This window comes from Cynocephalus volans, chromosome 2 (genome assembly GCF_027409185.1).
Source record: "Cynocephalus volans isolate mCynVol1 chromosome 2, mCynVol1.pri, whole genome shotgun sequence".
NCBI lineage: Eukaryota > Metazoa > Chordata > Mammalia > Dermoptera > Cynocephalidae > Cynocephalus > Cynocephalus volans.
In genome coordinates this window covers 133,296,691-133,318,543 of record NC_084461.1, presented here as the reverse complement: position 1 = coordinate 133,318,543, position 21,853 = coordinate 133,296,691, and the positions used below count along the sequence as shown (strand labels likewise).

The following is a 21,853-nucleotide window of genomic DNA, read 5'->3' as shown; positions in this document are numbered from 1 at the left end:
CTGGCAGTTGACGCTCCCTAAAATAAGGATGGACGTGATGAGGGGGATGGTGGAAAACCTGGGATCCCCGCTGCGCACGCGCGCTTTGATCTTCCAACGGCGCAAACTCCACTAGGTCGGAAACCTTACGTTAAAGTCTACGTAGAAAGACGTAGGGAAGGCGGCGAGGAAAAACGCAGGCTCCCGGGTCACGTGAGGCGGCGGGAGTGTCCTTGGCTCCTCCCTCGCAAGATGGCGTCTTTGCTGCAGTCGGAGCGGGTTCTCTATCTAGTCCAGGGCGAAAAGAAGGTTCAGGCCCCGCTGTCGCAGCTCTACTTCTGCCGCTATTGTAGCGAGTTGCGGTCGCTGGAATGTGTGTCTCACGAGGTAAAGGCGATGTCCCATAGAGAGTGTGTGTTGGGACGGGGGGGTGGGGAATGTTCATCCTAGTCACCGTGGCCGGCGGGGAAGTTCCGCCCGTTGGAGGCGGGTAGTTATTTTTTCTAGCTTGCTGATTGGCTCTGCCTTTCGTCACTCAGCTATTCCTGCGATTTAATTTGCTTCTAATCTGTCACTTTGAAAGGAGGGACGGCTTCGGGTGGGGCTGAGCGGATCTTCTGGTTCTAGAGCGGTCCCTGATTGGACGAAAATTGACTTAGGGGACCCTAGCTGTCTTTTGTAGGGCTTGGTAATTGGGTGGGATGGGGAGAAAGGTCCGGGGGTCTTAGTTCAGGCCCCTTGAGGGGTGAGATAACTGTTAAAATGATTGATTACGGGGTGGGGGCGGGGGACGGTGCTTGCCGCCTTATTCATGGCCCTCCCGTCCTGGAAGTTCTACTCCTATTTTGGCCAGAAACTGGGCCCTCATCAGACTTCCTTGTCTTTTTTCCTGGCTCAGGCCAAGACCTGCAGCAGGGAAGAGATTGGGGCGGGGTGAGTTGAGTAAAAAGAGCTTAGATAGTCTGTCAGGTAAGAAGCTCAAAGTGTTGTATTCATGGCGCTTCTCCTGGGGGTACGGTGCTGTCCTTCACAGGCACAAGTGGGTGTTGAAGTCGCATTGCTCAGAATGTAGAAGACCCCGACCAGTAAAAAAAAAAAAAAAAAATTAATTAAATAACAAAATCTCAAAACTTCTGTAGCACTTGGTACATCTTGTTTATTCAGTCAGCTCTGGGGATTAAAAAACGAGTAAGACATAAACCCTGCTGCTAATTCACAGTCTAGAGAAGAAAAAGCTGGTAGTAATAATAGTTACCATTTATTCAGTACTTGCTGTGTGTCGTGTGCTTTACATAATCTTCTCTCTAAACCAATGAAGTGGATACCGTTAAAAAAAATTTTTTTTTCGGGTGAAGAAACAGACATAGAAGTTTGCCGTAGGTCACACAGCCAGTAATTGGGGGGTGAGAGGGAGGACGAGGATTTGAACCTACACAACCTAACTCAGAGAATTTTATTGAAGATCCCTGGACTGTTAAAAAGCATATGAAAACACGTCCTGTACTATAAGCCATTTTACACATTATTAGTAATCATTATTTTATTGGAGATACTTTCCATAATAAGAGTAGTAAAGGAAAGCAATTAAGCAATACCAGAAAAATTATATATGAGGGTACCTCAAAAAGTTCGTGGAAGAATAGAATTAAAAGATAATGTAATCTTTCCATTAACTTTTTGAAGTACCCTCATTTATGTTAAATATGGCACTGATTTTTCTTGTATCCTCCATCAGCCCTTTCATTGTGTATATCTCCTTGGTAGGTCCTTTCTCTTTTAGATGCTTCCCTGTTGCAGTTCCACCCACAGAACTTATCGGATCAGATTCTCCTGTAGTGGGCATAGGGAGCTCAGTCTCCATGATCTCTAAGGGTCTCTTCAACTAGGACATTCAGTCTGTGACAGCATCTTTTACAGCCTGATGTGTACATATGAGGTGGAGGCCCTTAGAGTTTGGGGAAAATGAAGCTAATGAGGGCTGGGGCAGGCCAGAAAGTTCTAATGCAGAACCTGGGTTTGGAGCTGCACATGAAGGGACAAGCAGAATATGGAAAGGAATGAATTGTATTTTGCCTTTTATGATGACTCAGTGTGAATATTAGTTAGCGTACTGTATCTTATGTTCCTGAAGATTATTTGAGCAACAACTTTATTCACCTTTTCAAATTGATCATGTTTATAGTGAATGATGAAAAGAGAAGCTAGTTTCTATCATATATTTATGTTGAAGTGAATGTGTTTCCATCTGTGGGTGAATGGAGTTCTATGATTATCAGATAGGACCTACTTACATTAAAGAAAATTATTCAGACCTCAAAAAAATATAGTGAATTTGATCTTTAGACTGTGTTTTTGAGTTAAATACAATAAGACTATACTGTTAGTTTAAATTGTCGTTTAAAAGTCTAATTGGTTAGTTATACCTGACTATGTGAATATTAATCTATGCATTTTTTCAGTTAATATGTATTACTTCAGTAATAAGAAAACTCTTTTAGGCTCCCTTAATTAAAGTATGGTCAAGTTATACAGTAAAATAAATTAAACTAGATAGGAGGATATGTGATCACATTTTTGAAAATTGGATTATTTTATTAATCTATTCATTAGATTACCATAGAGTTCTTCAACCATAAACTTTAAATTATTACATAGACAACATTTAACACATCTAATACATAAAACCCTGAACAAATGGAGAAGGAAAGATCAGAAAGGAAAAATAGAAGGGTTTTAGAAGATTCAGAGGGTAAAAAGAAAAAAACAGGTGACTGAAGAGTAAATTGTAAACTGAAAACAATCCAGGTTCTTCGCCAGATAAGTGGTTTCTTACATTCTATTGCAGTATAACATATTTTTTAATTTACTATTTGACTTAGACAGAAGCTAAACTGAGTTTCTCTTCTTCTAATTTTTTGATTTCTTGTTTTCTTCTAGGTGGACTCCCATTATTGTCCCAGTTGCTTAGAAAATATGCCATCAGCTGAAGCCAAACTGAAAAAGAATAGGTGAAACTGGGATTGACATTTTTGTTTTTCTCAACTATTTTTTTAATAACTTATAAGAAAACACATAGAATTGACTCTCTTTGTTAACTGGCTATTTTTTTTATTTTATAGCATCACCACTACCAAAGAGGAAATGCCCTTTGATTTTTTAAAATAAATTTTCTGTTTAGAACAGTTTTAGACAAAAATTATCATGTAGGTAGTGCAGAGAGTTCTCATTTACCTCACATCCAGTCTCCCCATTGGTAACATTTGACATTAGTATGGTGTATTTATCACAATTAATGAGCCAATATTGACACATTATTATTAAATAAACTATGTTTTATTTAGATCTCCCCAATTTTTCTCTAATCTCCTTTTTCTGTTCTAGGATCCTATTCAGGATACCACATTTTATTTGGTAATCATGTCTTCTTAGCTTCTCTTGGCTGTGACAGTTTCTTAACCTTTCCTTGGTTTTGATGACCTTGAAAGTTTTGAGGAATACTATTGAGGTATTTTATAGAATGTCCCCCAATTGGGATTTGTGTGACGTTTTTCTCATTAGATGAGGAGAAAGTGATTTGGGGAGGAGGACCACAGAGGTAAAGTGCCATCTTTCATCACACTGTGTCGAGGGTAATTACTATGAATATAACTTATCACTGTTCATGTTAACCTTGATTACCTGGCTACACCTAGTGTTTGCCGGATTTCTCCAGTGTAAAATCACTCTTTTTTTTTTTCTTCTTTTCTCTACTGTACTCTTTAGAAGGAAAAATCACTATCATAGTCACACTTAAAGAGTGGGGAGTTATGCTTCCCTCTCCTAGAAAGCTACCTACATAAATTATTTGCAGTTCTTTTGTATGGAAGATCTCTCTCTCTCTTCTTTCCCATTTATTTATTTATTTATTTATTTATTTATTTATTTATTTATTTATTTATAGGATTGTGGGCTAATGAATATTTATTTTATAGTTTGGGTTATAATCCAAGACTACTTTATAATTTATTTATTTATTTATTTATTTAGCTCAAATTGTTTCTGCTTTGGCCACTGAGAGCTCTTGCAGTTGACTCCTATATCCCTTTTTTTTAAAAGATGACCAGTAAGGGAATCTTAACCCTTGACTTGGTGTTGTCAGCACTGTGCTCAGCCAGTGAGCCAACCAGCCATCCCTATATGGGATTCGAACCCATGGCCTTGGTGTTGTCAGCACCGCACTCTCCCGAGTGAGCCACGGGCCGGCCCCGACTCTTATGTCCCTTTGACATACCCCCATCATTGGGGAAGGGGAGGTTCTGTTCATTAGTTTGAGTACTTTCTTAACTGATTGGTACTACAAGATACTCCAGGCTCATCTTGTATATTTTCTGACTCAGTCTTAGAATCAGCCAATTCTCTGGGGAGCCTTGGTTCCTTTTATTGGAGAGTGGAATTAGAAACCAAGTACTGGCTGCTAGGTGTGCTCATTGCTACTGGATGCTATTTAGTTTTTAACCTGGTGTGTAAGTCCTTTTGCTACCAGTCACACCCCTACATCTTGGTGGATGTGAACCACTATTTGTCTTTCCTGTCCTGAGAAATAACTCCTGATAACCAGACACTGTTTTATATGCATTCCACTCATTGATTTTTAATCATTTAATCCCTAAAAGTATCCCTGTGAGGTGGGTACTATTATTACCGTCATTTGAGGATAATACCCAGATGGTAAAGTATTACAGATAATGGAAGTTATGGAACAAAACTTCAAAGCATAACAGGATTGGAGGTGAAATCTTGATAATCCCAGGTGTGGGGGAGTTAAAAACAAAGAGTAAAGGGACTCCTAAAGGGGCAGTGTTGGCTGAGCACTAGGAAGAATAGCATCTAAGGAGAGAACAGAAAGCCCTGAAAATATACTGCTTCTGAACCATTCCATTTTGATGGCATTGTTTGGCATCTGTTTCAGCTGTCTGGCACATCATTGAAGTGATTATTTTCCAAATCCAATTTCACAGCTTCTTTTGTTGTTGACTCTCAGTTTTCTGTGTATGGTTGGTCTGTCCTCTCTGAAGTCATAAGTTGTAACATTTCTGTTTTCCTCAGGAATCTGTGATCTGTATAAGCATAAAAAGAGTCTGGAATAGTAACCTTCTGTTAACAGTGATTCCCTCTGTGGAGTAGGATTGGGTTGGGCTCTAATTCTTCATAAGCTTTGGTGATAATTGCATATTTCTAAAAAAATAATGATATGATACTTTTGAAAATGTAAAAACAAAGTTGATAGGGTCCCCCAGGAATATTTTTTATTTCTTTTTCCTTGAGAGACACTCCTCCTTATATTTGTTCTTTCTTGAATTTCTAACACCTAGAAAAATGTCTGGCATATAGTAGATGCCCAATAAATATTTGTTGAGTGAACGAATGGTTGTGTTTGTCACATCTAGATGTGCCAACTGCTTTGACTGTCCTGGCTGCATGCACACGCTCTCCACCCGGGCAACAAGCATCTCCACACAGCTTCCAGATGACCCAGCTAAGACCACTTTGAAGAAAGCCTATTACCTGGCCTGTGGATTTTGTCGCTGGACATCTAGAGATGTGGGCATGGCAGACAAATCTGTAGGTGAGTGAGATGGACTTCAACATGAGATTTTTGTGCACTTGGCAGTACTGTAATTCCTTACAGATTATTATTTCTGTAACCTGTTGTGGGGCAGCGAGTTAGCTCAGTGGTTAGAGTGTGGTACTTATAACACCAGGGTAGAGGATTTAATCCCTGTACTGGCCAGCCACCAAAAAAAACCAAAATAGAATTCATCTGTAACCTTTTGGGGCAGTAGGAGCTAAATTCAGATGTTTTATCATTACTACTAAACCTCACATTTATTCTCACATTTATGGGTGATGATGTTTCATCTGAGACTGCATGATACTATTTACTTAGAGTTGGTAAAATATCTTTTATAAATCTAATACTTTCTTAGAATCAAAATTTTATTTATTTATTTATTTATTTATTTATTTTGATTTATTTATTTTTTTAAGATGACCAGTAAGGGGATCTTAACCCTTGGCTTGGTGTTGTCAGCACCATGCTCAGCCAGTGAGCGAACCGGCATCCCTATATGGGATCCGAACCCATGGCCTTGGTATTATCAGCACTGCACTCTCCTGAGTGAGCTACAGGCTGGCCCAGAATCAAAATTTTAATGCTCTGATAAAAAACAAACATTCCTGATGTTGAAACACACTATGGACAAAATTAAAGATAAAAGTGACAAACTAAGAAAAATAGTTGGATTATATGTAACAGACTAAAGATAGATAATCAAAAATGAGGCACTCTTATAAATCAATAAGAAGATGCAGTAGAAAAACAGGCTAAGGATATGAATAGCAGCTCTAAGTGGAAATAAAAATGGTCAATAAATATGCAAAAAGATATGTTCAACTTCACTAAGTAATCATCGAAATACAAATTAAAACTTCATCTGTTTGGCAACATTTTTAAATTTGGTTATATCAACTGTTGTCTAAAACACGGGATAATATTCTCTCCTACACACTACCATCTTGGAGAGCAATTTGACATCTATTAAAATTTGAAATTTCTTTTATGCACAGCAATTTCATGTCCAAGTATCTATGAACGTTCAAACATGTGCTCAAAGACACATGCACATACACACACATGCATGCACACAATGTTGATTGGCAGAACAGAAAATTGTGTGTGTTTAGATTTAAAAACCACCTAAGGCATTTATCTCTCTATCATTTGAGTATTTCAGAGCAGAGATTGCACTTACCTTTATCAGGAGACTTCTTTTATTTTTACATTTCCTGCACTCCATGGTTAACATCAGAGAGTGGAAATACAGTCAGTTCAGAATCTTGAGTTGCTATTTATGCTTTATATAAACAGTAATATCACTATCTCTCTATGTCTTTTTTCTTTCTGAAATTTCATTGTTTAATTTTCTGAAAACTTTTTAGACTTGTAAAAATTGTCATTTTTGGATTTTCATAATAAATGGAGAGCCGTTAAACTCACTGTATGTCATTTAACATAACTAAAATGAAGATGGACTTTAGCTAAAAACCTTTCTGTAGATTCTTACACAATTTGGAAGTAAATATAGGTGAAGTTTCTTTAGGTTCAACTCTGTTATTAAAAATTGAATCCTTGGGAAATCCCCTGGGCTCCTGGGGGGGGCAGTGTGAAGACCTCAGCCACAGCCCCCGCCACATCTGAATCCAGCCCAGCTACCACTGAGCTGCCACCAGAAGCCCCCTGGCTCCTAAGCTTTAGGCCCTCCCCACCTCCCCGCAGGCCTCAGCCACACCCTCCTGCCCTCTTCAACCAGCCCAGCAATCCTTCCCCTCCACTCCCACCCCTCGCTCTGCAGCAACATCTTAGAATGTAAAGAATAATAAGAATAAATAAATTTAATTCTTGATTGTGTTGAGTTTACCCTTTGATTTAGAATGCTTGAGCCCTTAATTGTTTTTCTGACTTTGTGCATTACATTATTAAAATATATACTCTTCAATAACAAAAAGTTAAATCTTTGTTCCTTAAAAATTCTCCTTGGTGGATATTTACCTGAAATGTGATTTATATTAAAAAGATTCTATAGCATCTTTTTATATTGCTACTAAAGATCTCTGTATGTATGCTTTAATGTCAGTGTAGCAGGTAAGTTGTTAGCATTTGTCAAAGAATTTAAGATAAATGTTAAAAACAACCTCAAAGTGGCATAGTATATCCCTCAGTGAGTCAAACTATATTTTTCTATGTTTGTATTTTGTCCCTTTTTATCAAGTAAAAGAAAGCCCAGAAATCCAAATTTCTGTTTGTTATTCTGTAAGTAAATGTTTTATGCTTTGTGGATTATGAGCCATTAACATTGGAGAATTTATATTTTAGAACTTAAAAACCTGGGCTACCTTCTAGAAAGCTATCTCCTCTAGGGTGTCTTGACAGTGAAAATTGATAGCAGGATCTCTTAAAGATACAGATAATTTCATTTCCATCATGATGTCATTAGTGTCTAAGAAGCCCTGAAACCACTTTAGTTAGAACTGTTTGCTTATTTCTAAGTACTTGTTCATAATGTACAGAGGAAAATTTATGAGATCATTATGTCTCCCAAATTGCTATTTAGAATAAATTACCAGTTCTGAAGAAGCAATTAGATAAAACGTTCAGACTTTTACAAATATTTCAACTGAAACATTTCTTTCACATAATTCTTCATTTTTCATGATTGCCTTAATTAAGTATAGCAACCTTTAAAATATGAATGTTATACTAAAGGATGTGATTTCAGTCATTTCTAGCAAGAGGATACATTGTCACCTTCAGCAAGGTCATTAAGAGTCCTTTTTGTTTTGAAAAAGAAATTATTTTAAAGTATATAAATAATATATATTCATGTACTTATCACCCAGCTTAAGAAACAAAACATAACTAAAACAGTTTGAGCTCCTGCATTTCTTTTCCTCTGTGCCTCTAGAAGGTAATAATCACAATCCTGAATTCAGTGATTATTAGTGACCATTCATGTCTTTATACTTCTCCACAAATGTAAATAGCCACTAACAAATAGTATTTTTCGGTTTTAAGCAAATGGAAACATACTGTATATATCCTGCTACAACTTTTGTCTGTCAGCATTGTTTCTGATACATAGTTGATTCATGCATGACTTAACCACAGATTACTTGTTCAGTCCCCTCTTGATGGACATTTAGGTTGTTTTCAGTTTTTTGCTTTTGAAAACAATGTTGCCAGAAACATTCTTGTATGTGTTTCCTAAGTCATAAAGGTAAGGGTTTCTCTGCATAACTAGAAGCAAAGTTGCTGGTCATAAGATGTGTACATCCTTCGCCCTCCAAAATGGTTTACCAATTTTTTTTGTATGTGGATATTCAATTATCGCAGCACCATTCATTGAAAGTATTCACTGTGGTTTTACTTTTAGCTTTCTTGAATAATCTTTTCCTTTATAATTTGTTTTGTGTTTCTTACGTAAGAATTTCTTCTCTGAACCAAGGTCATAGAATGTAGAAATTGCAGCAGTGCTGTGGATAAGAGCGGGATCTCTGGAGTCAGACAGACTGCTTGCCTGAGTTTGAATCCTGGCTCTACCACTTGTATCTATGTGACTTTGGGCAAATTATTTAATGTCTCTGAGCCTCAGTTTCCTTATGAGACTAATAATAACAGTCCCTACATCAGAGGGTTATTATGAGAATAAAAAGAAATGTAATCACATTTCAAGTGCCTGGCACAGAAGCTATACATGCATTGGTGGTGGTGGTGGTGATGGTGGTGGTGATGATCGTGATCATTATCACCATCATTATATTTAAAGAAAAAATTTTATTGTGAGCATCTGGTCTGTATAATTTCTAGGGTTCTTTCTTGGAAAGTCTGTGATTTTATGTTTTTAAGTCATTTTATGCCTCGCAGATCACCTATTTTTATGAAAATAAAATTACTAAATCATCAAAGTCTTATAATATTCCTTTATTTTGTAGCTAGTGGCGGTTGGCAGGAACCTGAAAATCCTCACACACAACGGGTAAGTCAAGGTCACCAGAGAGAGAAGATGAAATAAGAAAAGATAGAGTAAAAGACCGAAGATCTTCCATTTTTATCACTGGATATGGCCTGTACTTAGAAGTCAGTGATGTGTATTTTGGTATCTATTCCGCATAGAAAATGCTTCTCATTGTAAAACATTAAATCACAGTGTTACTTCTTTCCAGTTGACTTAAGTTAATGGAGAAACTAGGTGTAGTTTTAGTTCTGTATCCAAGTTATGCATCAGAAAAAGGAAATGAGAGTTTTTGTTTTTTCTTCACACACCCACCAATGAGTTAAGGTTTTATTTGTTCTCAGATAGTCTTGGAAATATCACAAACATGTAGACATTTTTACCCCTGAAAACACCACTAATTTAGAAGATACCAATAGATTCAGTAATGGTTGCTTAGAGGATCATGACTTGAGTATCCTTTAGCAGTTCATAGTGAATTGATCTCTACAGTATGTATTATAGCTGATTTTCCTACCTCTTGAGCTAGAGTATGAAAAAGATTGTGAACTGCTATAGAAATAGAGTATATACTATCAAAGTGCAAATTAAACAGTAATTTACAATTATTCACCTATGACATCAGGAAAAATTAGAAATACTGAAAATATCCTGGGTGAGAGTGTAGGGAAAGTGGGTTTTCTCACATATACTATTGTTGTATTAGTGTAAATTGGTACAGATTTCTTGATGTCTTGGCTGTATCTACTTCTCGGACTCTCACAGAAATACTTGCACTTACGCACAAAACTTATTTACCAAACACCAACAACCACTTGACTGCGTGTCAAGGAGTGTGCTGAACAGTAGAGGTACATGGTCTCTTACCTTCATGGAGCTTAAGTCTAATGGCAAAAAAAAAAAAAAAAAAAAAAAAAAACAGTGAAATAATCCCCAGATAAGGAAAAACCTATGATAAGTAATGTGAAGGAGGGATAAATTGTGTTCTGTGAAAATATCTTAGGGAGGATTTCAACTAGTTAGGTCCACATCTGAGGATGACAGCTAGAGAGGAGAAAGAATTTAAGGTAGAGGAATAGCATATGCAAAGAGCTTGTAAGTGGAAGAAGCAAAACATGTAGTAGGCACAAAAATGAGTGTGACCAGAGTGGAGCATAGTATTAGGCAAATAGAGGTATTTGGGGTCTGACTATGCAGGACCATGTAGACCAAGTTAAGGAGTTTGAGAAGCCTTTAAGTGTTTTTAAGCAAGGTGATGACAGGATCAGATTAGTGTTTCTGAAAAGATAATTGCTGTAGAATTGAGAGCACAAAAGTGGTATCCGAAAACCTTTTAAGTTATGTTGTAGCAAATCTTTAAATACCTTATAGGACATCTGTGCTACACGATAAGATATAGCCTTTAAAAAGAATGAGGTAGATCTATTTGTACTGGATGGAAAGTCCATGATACTTACAGTTAAAAACAAAGTTATAAGAAGTTCATTTTCCCTTGTATATGAAAAATAAGAAGACATCTATTTATTTTTATACAATCAAAGCTATATGTCTATACACAGTTGTTTTAAAATGCGTGCAAAATATAATACATATACTTGTGTCTCAAAGTGTGTAAGAAAAATGTCTAAACCGTATTATTGGATACGTCCAATGAGTGAAGAGATCCACTTGGGCACGAGGGATAAAAGAGAAGTTTTACTTATTTATTTATTTATTTTTTAAAGATGACCGGTAAGGGGATCTTAACTCTTGGCTTGGTGTTGTCAGCACCACGCTCACCCACTGAGCTAACCGGCCATCCCTATATAGGATCTGAACCCGTGGCCTTGGTGTTATGAGCACCGTACTCTCCCAAGTGAGCCACGGGCCGGCCCTACTTATTATTCTTTATGTTTGTGTATTGTTTGAACTTTTTACAATTAACATATATTGCTTTTATGTTTAAAATATATTTTAAAAATTGGAAAGTGTGATGGAGTGAGGGAAGTGAAATAGAGTATGAAATGTCACATTCTTAGAAATAAATGGTCCTGTGTCCATGCAGAAAAATAGGAACAGTTGTGAGGGGGAATAAGTACTGAAGTGAAAGAGCAGTGAAAAGAGAAAAGAAACATCCAAGCTTTTTCATTGCCTATTTCTTCCTGTTGTTGAACTTGAAGTTTCCATTTCAATTCTGAAAACAGGTCATATAATGAAGAGAAATTCTCTTTGAAGAAAAAGGGCAAATTTGCTCACCTTAATAATTTATCTTCTCTATTCATCATGTTTCTAGCCAATGCATTCTCTATTCATTATGTTTCTAGTCAGCATAGTTGATTAATTTGCGTGTTTCCTGTTAGCTTTTTCTCTCTTTTTTTTGACAGCTGGTTGATATGGAGATCCAAACCCTTGACCTTCCTGTTAGCTTTTTCATGAAACAAATACTGAGTCTTTGATATCTTACAGATGAACAAATTGATTGAATATTACCAGCAGCTTGCTCAGAAAGAGAAGGTTGAACGAGATCGCAAGAAACTGGCTCGGCGCAGAAACTATATGCCTCTGGCTTTTTCGGTGAGGATTTGGTACAAAAAAAGAGTTTGCAAGACCTGTGGGTCTTAAGAATAGTGATCATTTCAGAAAGTGGCCTTTGTCCTAGATTCCTTAATGGTGGGTAGCAAAGAAGAGTTCTTCAAACTATAGATGTTTAAGCCCACCAGTTATGCTTATTAGTTCTACTTGAGTTCTTTGTGTTTTAAGAACATTTGTATTTCTTTCTGTATCACTCTGTTCTTTTCTGATTATTCCACCAAAAAGGCTACTGTTTAATTTTGTGGTCACCGCAGAACTCTACTTACAGCTTTAGCATATTACAGAAAGTCTGAGAAGAAGGTGGGCAAGTGGTAGATTTTATTCATACTACCCATGTGGCCCACCTTTGATGTCCTAGTAGTAGTGGTTTCCCACCTTTAGCTATCATAATTTTTTTGACACCTTCCCATATTGCTCCAACACTGACTTTTACACAGTACATCTGTGTGGTTAAATAAATGGTAATATATGCAAGTGGAATTTTTGGTAGGAATTATATATGGAAATCATTCTCTACCAGTTTATATACTACTAGTCAGAAGCAAGAGTTAGGATTTGAAGTTTTTGTTATTATCCCTAAGTTTTATTTGCTCTCACAGAACAATTTGTTTTCTTTGTGCTTGCTTGGGGCCCAACAGGTTGACGTTTAATAACATTTTTTAAATGGCAGTGATGTATCAAGCACTGTGCTAAGCACTTTACGTGTATTATTTTATTGAATCCTCATGACAGTCCTGTGGTGTGGATAGTGTATCCCCATTTTACACTTGACGGAATGAGACTTGGAAAGGTTAACTAACCTGTCATACTGTGTCCACATGAGCATTAGCTAAGGCATTGAAACCCTAGGTATTGGTAAGGTCCATTTAAACATTTCTAGATTAGAATTTAATAAAACATTAACATTTGCACAGCACCTACATTTACCAATGAAGTGAATTTTTCTGAATAGTCCAATGGTATAATCAGCATATGCACTAGTGAATATTGTATTTAGGAGAGGAATTTGAATTAAATGCATCATTCTTCCAACTTTCCCATATAACCTGCCGGCTCTATGAGTTTGCTTCTATCTTATGCTGCATTTTTTTTTTTTTTTTTTTTTGTCTCTGTTGCAACCTGCTGCTATTTTGGGGCTCTACAGCAACACACTATTCATGTAGTGGTAAGTTCTCTTTTATGATTCTTGCTGACCCTGAAGAAGTTGGCAGATGATCACTGGTGTTCCAGGAAGACATTCGTTGTGTGTCTTAGACACTCCACATAGTTCTTGCCTGAGCCATAGGTTAGATATTTTTAGATTAATAGTAAAAGTTCACATTTGGTTCACTTTTACTGTATTAATGTAGTTTCAGTCTTCGTGTTTGGTACTTTTATTAAGAATAGAATAAAACATGGGGCTATAAATTATTTTCTTGAAAAGAAGCTTTTAAATTAGCTTTTTTTTTTTTTTTTTTTTTTTTGCTTATTTCCCTGAGCTTCTCATGCTGTCCCATCCAAAATTCTTTTTGATAAATAGGATATGTAAATATGGACTTTCTAATAGGAATTTTTGTACTTTGTTTAGGACAAATATGGTCTTGGAACCAGACTTCAACGACCACGTGCTGGTGCATCCATCAGTACCCTTGCTGGACTTTCGTAAGTTTGGACATTCAATGACTTTGAGGAGAAAAGCTGATATCAAGATGAATATTGAAGGAATGTAATTCAAAAACAGAAACAAAACAATTGCCAATGGGGAAAAAGAATCTCATACTCAGAAAAGACCTAAACTAAAAGAATATTTTACAGTAGAGGAATACTTCAATTATTAATATCATAGACTTTGAGGACAATCAAGTAGACCTTTGAGAAATTACTCCTTTTTATCTTTTAGCCTTAAAGAAGGAGAGGACCAAAAAGAGATAAAGATTGAGCCAGCTCAGGCTGTAGATGAAGTGGAACCTCTACCTGAAGACTATTATACAAGACCAGTAAATTTAACAGAGGGTAATTTTATACATTATTATACTTATTTCTATTCTACATCTAATTCTGCTTTTGTTATTTATATGCCTTGCAATTTGAGATTTTTAATGAAATAGTTGTTAGTAATAAGATGATATGTAGATTTCAAACAATACAAGCATGAAGAAAAATGATATGTAGAAAATAAAATATGTGTAATATATGTAATTGTTTGAAGAACTTTAAAATGTCTGTCAAATTTCTATATTGTAGTTTTTTGAACAAGACTATAAAGGCAGTATTGCTTTGTGTAATTACTGACTACATACAACTGATTTTGAAAGTCACTGTAAAGTAAGCCTGGTTTCTGCCTTTCCTGCCAGTGACCACCCTTCATCAACGCCTCTTACAGCCTGATTTCCAACCAATCTGTGCTTCACAGCTCTATCCTCGCCACAAACATCTTCTGATCAAACGGTCCCTGCGCTGCCGGGTAAGTATTCCATTTGGTAGAGTTGTCATTTGTACAAGAGAAAAGCAAAAATAAACATGACTGGTATCTGACCAATGTCAAAACCTTTGGAATGTAGTAAATACAGAAAACACAGAGAACATACTAGGTGCCCAGGCACTATTTTAAATGGTTTCAATATAAACTAATCCTGACAACCCTTATATGGTAGGTAATGTTGTTATCCCTATTTTACCGATGTGGAAACAAGTATCAGAAGGTTAAATACATAGTGCTAACCCCTGAAAGAATAGTGAAAGAGTATATATCTTTTAGGCTAGTAAAGAAGGCAGAAAAAGACTAATTAAAAAATAATCAACTTAAAGCTCTGAAAGAAGAAAAATTAGCAAAATCCAGGCTCTGGGAATCTACAAAACAAATGGCAGAGTTTCTTCAGTAAATAAATTGTAAAAACAAAACAAAATGGAAAAGAAACCTTTTAGATCAATACTGTCCAACAGAACTCTCTATGGTGATGGAAATATTCTCTATCTACACAGTCCAGCATTGTAGCCACTAGGCACGTGTGGCTATTGAGCACTTGAAATGTGATAGTGCGACTGAGGTACTGAATCTGTCATTTTCACTTCAATAACCACATGCGGCTAGTGGCTAATGTTAATTAATTCACTTTAATAATCACATGTGGCTAGTGGGAAATTTAAACACTGGCAGGATTTTTGATGTTATTAAACAATTATTTATTTTTTTAGAAATAATAGTTTCTTTTAATATTTTTATCTTTTGGAGATAAATACCAAAATATTTGTGGATCAATTATATGATATCTGATACTTGTTGCAAAATAATCAGGGATTGGGAGTGGGTGAGAGTATAGATGAAACAAGGTCAGCCATTGTTGCTAATTGTTGCTAACTGTTGAAGCTGGGTGATGGGTACCTAAGGATTTATAATACCATTCTGTATTTTTGTATATGTTAGAAAAGTTCCATAGTGAAAAACCTTTTGGAAAAGAAGGGGCAAAGGAACATAGAACTGGTTATTCCAAAAAAAGCATGTAGTAAGGTAGATTAAAAGCCAGCTGTATCAGTATTTACATTAAATGCCAATGAATTAAATGCTTCCATTAAAAGACAAAGATTGTCAGACTAAGTAATAAAATGAATGCAAACAACCCATCTATATGTGATGATTATAAGAAAAACAAACATGAGAATTCAGAAAGTTTGAAGGTAGATGGGAAAAGGTATGTTGTATAAACACTAATTTTTTAAAAAGAAGGATAATTTTTGAAAAGATTCAGTTCACAAAGAAGATACAACAGTCTAAATTTATATGCACTAAATAACAGATTCGAAATATATAAAACAGCATTTGAGAATATTATGTAAATAGACAGTTCATCTTGGGAAATTTTGACATACTTCTCTCAGTAACTGCGAGAACAAACGATGAAAATCAATAAGGATATAGAACATTTGAACAATTTAAGTAGCAAACTTGACCAAATGGGTATACATAGAACACTGTACCCAATAACTGCAGAATATATACACAGAACACTTATAAAAAGTGACTGTATAGAAGGTTATAAAGTAAGTCTCAACATTTTTCAGAAGATGAAATTATTAAAGTACATTATCTGATCACAATGCAATTAACTAAGAAATCTGTAATTCCTAAATAGTAAAACTTGCAGGATGCAACTAAGGCCATGTATATATATATGTGTATATATATATATAAAATATGAAAAGAAGAAAGGTTAGAAGATCAGTGATCTCAGCATCCATTTCAAGAAGTTAGAAAAAAACAGCAAAATTAATCTGAAGAAACTAGAATAGCAGGCATTGATGAATTAACAAACCAATATAAAATACAAAAGAGCAACAAAACTAAAAGTTGACTCCTTAAAAAAAGATTAATAGTAGAAATATTGTATAAATTACATTAATATAAAATAAATACTGTCAGTTATATGATACATCATTAATATAGTAATATCTACCAGAAATAAATAAGCAATTTCCTTTAGTTCCATCACCCTCATTTCTAGGAGTCTACTCTACACCTCCACAAATATGTACCAAATTATGTAGAGATTATGGTATATCTACACACAATGAGTGCTATAAATTTGTAAAAAGAATATGGGACATATTTTTAAATGCAAAAAGGAGGGTGCATGGCAGGTAGGCAACTTTTTGTGTAAGAAAGGACAGAAAATACAAATATGTATTATATATAAACATTACAAAAAATGCGTGTGTACACACATATGAGAGTACTTCAGAAAGTTCATGGAAAGATTCGCATATTCTTTTAATTCTATTTTTCACAAACTTTTTGAAGTACCCTTGTATATAAAGTTACCCCTCTATATCCACACGTTCTATATCCTCAGAATCAACCAACTACAGAATGAAAATATTCCCCCAAAAAATAGAATAAAAAAATAACTGTACAACAATAAAAAATAATAAATTTAAAAATATGACATAGCAACTATTTACACAGCATTTACATTGTATTAGGTATAAGTAATCTAGAGATGATTTAAAGTATAGAAGAGGATGTATGTAGCTTATATGCAAATACAGCCATTTTATATAAGGGACTTGAGCATCCAGGGATTTTAGTATCTGCAGGGGTCCTGGAACCAAGTGACAACTGTAGTCATTTAAGGAAGTAGTAAATAATTGTTATTACATTTTAAAGCATGGGATCGGGAATTATACTACTTGAGTTTAAATCCCAGTTTCCATTCTTGTTGGCTCCACGAAGTTGCATAAGTTACTTACCTTTCCTGTGTCTCGTTTTAATCATCTGTGAAATGGGAACTTTAATAGTTATAGTACCTATACCTACCTCATAAAATTAATATGATGTTTAAATCCATATAAGACAATGAGCACATTGTTCAACACACATAGTAAGTACTCAGTATAATAGTTGTTATTTTTGTAGTTTTTAAGCACCACAAATGTATACAGATTGAGCATCCCAAATCCCAAAATCCAAAATGCTCCAAAATTCAAGATTTGGGGGATTCTGACATGAATCTCAAAGGAAATGTTCATTGAAGCATTTCGGATTTTGGACTTTTGGATTTGAGATGCTCAACCAGCAGGTATAATGCAAATATTCCAAGATCCAAAAAAACCCAAAATCCAAAACACTTTTAGTCCCATGTACTTTGGATAAGGGATACTCAACCTGTAATAATATTTGATAATGTGATTGCTTATATCCAGAAGTCCAAACATCTTCTTTTATAAACTTTGGCTATCAGTAGCATACACTCTATTTCAAAACTTGTGGTCTTATAGCAAAATAGAACAAAACTCCAGTAAATGCTATCCTTCTGAATTTAGCAGCTCTGTGGATAAGCAAAGTGCATTCTTGTTTTCCTGTGATACATATTATATTTGTTCTATTTTTAGAAATGTGAACATAATTTGAGCAAGCCAGAATTTAATCCAACATCTATCAAATTCAAAATTCAACTGGTTGCTGTGTGAGTATTTTGGGATTGGTATTTTGGGTTACTGTTTTGTTTTTTTCCAATGTGAAGTGTGTTTAATCTCAGCCTAGAAAGAGAAAATAAAGATTACATCAGAATAATCTTGCTGTTCTGTTCCTGTTTAGATTTTGAATTTAATTACATACCAGAAAGTTGAAGTTTAAATCTATAGACATAGAATCAAGGGTGTTTGTATCAGGGACACAGTGATGTAGTGTGATCTAAGCAGTGTGGTATATTGATTATTGGGTGGAGAGTCACTAGTCATTCATTTACCTGTGTTCTGATGATAATTCATTGAGAGGAATAGATATGATTAAGTTAGTATTAACTCAATGGGACTTCTCAGTAGAAGGGAATTTTGTGTATAAAAATCACCTATCAAACAAGAAAAATACTTGGAAAAATTAGGAAAATATGGTCTAACTTTGGGGTAAGAGAGCCCTTCCTTAGGAAGGCAGGGAACCCAGAAGCCACTAAGGAAAAGAAACAGCTTTGACCTTAGCAAAATGAAACATGAGTGGTAGGAAACAAAATTAGCAATAAAGTCCTGAGATAGACAGTAGAGCAGGAAAGAATATTTGGTACTCAGGATAAATAAAAGTTTAATATCCCTGATATACAGAATTCCCACGAATTGGAAAGATAAAAATAGAGGGAGGCAGTGAGGTGGGGTGTGGAGCAAAGGATTTGAACAGATAGCTCGTGAAGAGGAATTCCACATGGTTAGAGAATATTTATGGAAAGATGCTGAGACTTGATAGGAAAAGTTTAAAAAAATAAATAGTACCTAATGCTCATAAGAATATGCAAACACCTATTTGCATACATTGTTGGTAGAATTATGAATTGCTAGAGTCTTTTTGGAGAGTGGTCTGGGAATATCAAGACAAAGTACATAGACCTTTTGACCCAGCAGTACTGTCTCAGGAATCTATTTTGTGGAAACAAAAGCACCAGTAAACAAAAACACATTTGCAAATATGTATATTGCAATATTTTCATGGCTGGAAACAATTTTAATGTTAATCTGATTAGCCATTAGCAAGGAAATAGTTGATTAAATAGAGATACACTCATTCAAAAGAATATTATGTAGCAATTAAAAAGAAGTCATCGGGAAACAGAAAGGTTTGGAAGTGCTGGTCTGGCACATGCAAAATCTGAGATAAATGGTTTTCTTAATTAAAAATACTCTCATTACAGAAACCCTGAGTGACAGGCTGTGCTTAGCATCAATTTCTTAAGCTTGCTTTGAGAAAAAGTGCTTTTTTCTGACATGGCATTAGTGCCTGGCAGCCTTAATACAGATGCTCTGGCCACACCTTAGACTGGATGAATCTACGTCCTTGGTAGTGGGATCCTTAAATTTTGTTACTCGGGTAATTCTGCTGCTCAGCATGAAAAATATCTAGTTTGAAGTTAAAATACGTTATTGCCTTGATTCTAAGAAGTACTTATTGTGTTTGTGCAATAAAGTTTACCTTACGTTAATGTATCCACAGTAACATTTATGCATGCTTTGTTCCAAGCACTTTTCACAACACTTTTTGCAGGTATTATTTAATTTATTCTTCACAATAATATCAAGAGATAGATACCATTATTGTCCTCATTTTATAATTGAGGCACAAAGAGGTAAATATTTTGTCCCATTTGTTACAAAGCAGTATCTTGGTATATAAATGCATAGCTGGGATTTGAATCTGGGTCCAGACCAAGCACACTTAAGTATATATTCTGTTGTCTTATTTAGAAAGGCAGCATGACATAGTGGTTAAGAGCAAGGACACTGGAGCCAGACTGCCTGGGTTTTGAATCCCGGCTCTGTCATTTACCAGCAAGTTATAATTCTTCCATGCCCAGTTTCTTCATTTTTAATGGGATAATAATAATACCTATGTAGTGCTGTTGCAGTGAAGATTACATGAATTAATATTTGTAAAGTGTTAAAACATTGCCTAGCACATAGCAGGTGCTATATAAATGTTTGGTAAGTATAGGATACTGTTTTTACAGCCATACAATGTATTATTAAATCAGTCTTGGATGTTAAGTTGCCTATTAGAATTACAAAAGCAAATTAAGTAAGATCTCAAAAAATATATCTAATAAATATGATATACACACAAACTAAACTAAAACTAAAAGTATTATATGTAAGATTTCAGAAATAACTCCTCATTACCAGTTTGGTTTCATGTCTTAAGTTCTTATTTTGGTGATGATATGATTCTTTAAAATTCTTTTTCTCTAACATATTCTAATTAACATGAAGAGCTTCTTTTTTTTTTTTTTTTTTTTTTTGATGTCCTAGCTAAAAAAAAAGAAAAAGTAATAATTTTAAGGGACTCCAGTGAATATTAATGCATTTTTTCATTCATACGTAGCAATTATATACCAGAAGTGAGAATCATGTCAATTCCCAACCTTCGCTACATGAAGGTTAGTATGTTACTTATTAACAGGAAGAGAAAGAATTGATTGATCAATGATGTGCGCATATGTGTATGTGGGTGGCTGTGTGTGTATTTGGCACAGGATGAAGTTATCAGGGGATGGAAGACAGTTTGAGATAATAAAGAGATTGAAACTTTAAATTTCTGTAAGCTGGGATTCCTGACAACAGCACCTTTGAATTGTATGTAGAAGGAGCAGGGTGCACATAATATGAAAGTGGAATCATAGCTGGGGGAAAAAAAGATAATGTTGGACCCCATAGGCATCTTTCATGCTTCTCCAACCTAAATCCATCTCATGTGTTTGTTTATCAGGTACCAGGAAATAGCTAGATTTCTTCACCACAGCCCCTCTCTTCCTTGGAGTCCTCATCTACGCCCTTCCTCCCACACACACCCCCAATGAGTAGGAGGATATTCTGCAGCAGCCTCTTTAGCTCTTTCATGCCATGCCACTCATAAAAACATTTACAAAGGGTCTTCAAAAAGTTCATGGAAAGATTTGTATTATTTTTTAATTATATTTTGCCACTAACTTTTTGAAGTGCACTTGTGCGTAGTTCCTGTTCATTTGAACAACTTTTTTGCTAATCTCAAGAGAGTACCAAACAAGGGCAAATTGTCATGGTTCAAGATGTCTTAAAAGGTTTTTATAGTCTAGGTGTGCCATTTTTTTCTATGTTAATACATCTGGCTAGCCTATGGCTCCCATATTTTATTTATGAGGGCTTTTTCAGTCCTTAAGTGGCAACCTGGGTGAGACAAGAGTTATAAACTTTAAAAAATCACTTAGATCATATACATGCCTCAGAATTTCTGGATCTAGTAACTGACCCTTTCTGTGGGATCTATCACATTTCCTGAATGGAATAGCAACTCCAGAGAATATATATATATATAGCCTAACATACCGATAATAGAAAAGGGATCAGTGAGCATTTGAGAATGCAGTGATATATGGGTATAGGTAGGTGCTTAGGAGTGATTGTGGGATGATGATTTTGTGAAATATTTAGTATAGCAACTAAGAAAGTGGACCTAGGTGGTAGTAGTAGCACATGTCTGAGAGATGCTATTCCTATTCCCCAGGAAAGCCAGGTCCTCCTGACTCTTACAAATCCAGTGGAGAACCTCACCCATGTGACTCTGTTGGAGTGTGAAGAGGGGGACCCTGATAATATCAACAGCACTGCTAAGGTGAGAACATTTTGCCTCATCCTGACTGACCCTGACATTGCCTGAAGTGGCCTCATTTGATCTGGCTTGAAGGACGCCACCCTGTCTCTCATTTCCACATCTAGTCAGCAAGTTCTTTTGATTTTACCTCCTAATTTTTTTTTACTTTATCCCC

General features: G+C 35.5%; 1 protein-coding gene across 2 annotated transcripts in view; it reads left to right on the top strand.

The window, feature by feature from the left end:
• The first annotated feature begins 202 nt into the window (after positions 1 to 202).
• The window catches only part of DCTN4 (dynactin subunit 4), a 28,882-nt gene continuing 7,231 nt past the window's right edge, over positions 203 to 21,853 (top strand). The window contains exons 1-12 of one of the 2 annotated variants that reach the window (XM_063086978.1): positions 203 to 366; positions 2,917 to 2,987; positions 5,406 to 5,584; positions 9,508 to 9,551; positions 11,973 to 12,080; positions 13,243 to 13,263; positions 13,666 to 13,739; positions 13,978 to 14,090; positions 14,432 to 14,541; positions 17,964 to 18,037; positions 20,434 to 20,488; positions 21,592 to 21,699. In XM_063086978.1, the coding sequence (XP_062943048.1) occupies positions 232 to 366; positions 2,917 to 2,987; positions 5,406 to 5,584; positions 9,508 to 9,551; positions 11,973 to 12,080; positions 13,243 to 13,263; positions 13,666 to 13,739; positions 13,978 to 14,090; positions 14,432 to 14,541; positions 17,964 to 18,037; positions 20,434 to 20,488; positions 21,592 to 21,699 (1,092 nt within the window). In that variant the 5' untranslated portion in view covers positions 203 to 231. The remainder of the gene's footprint in view (positions 367 to 2,916; positions 2,988 to 5,405; positions 5,585 to 9,507; positions 9,552 to 11,972; positions 12,081 to 13,242; positions 13,264 to 13,665; positions 13,740 to 13,977; positions 14,091 to 14,431; positions 14,542 to 17,963; positions 18,038 to 20,433; positions 20,489 to 21,591; positions 21,700 to 21,853) is intronic. The other variant, XM_063086979.1, reaches the window with a different exon arrangement.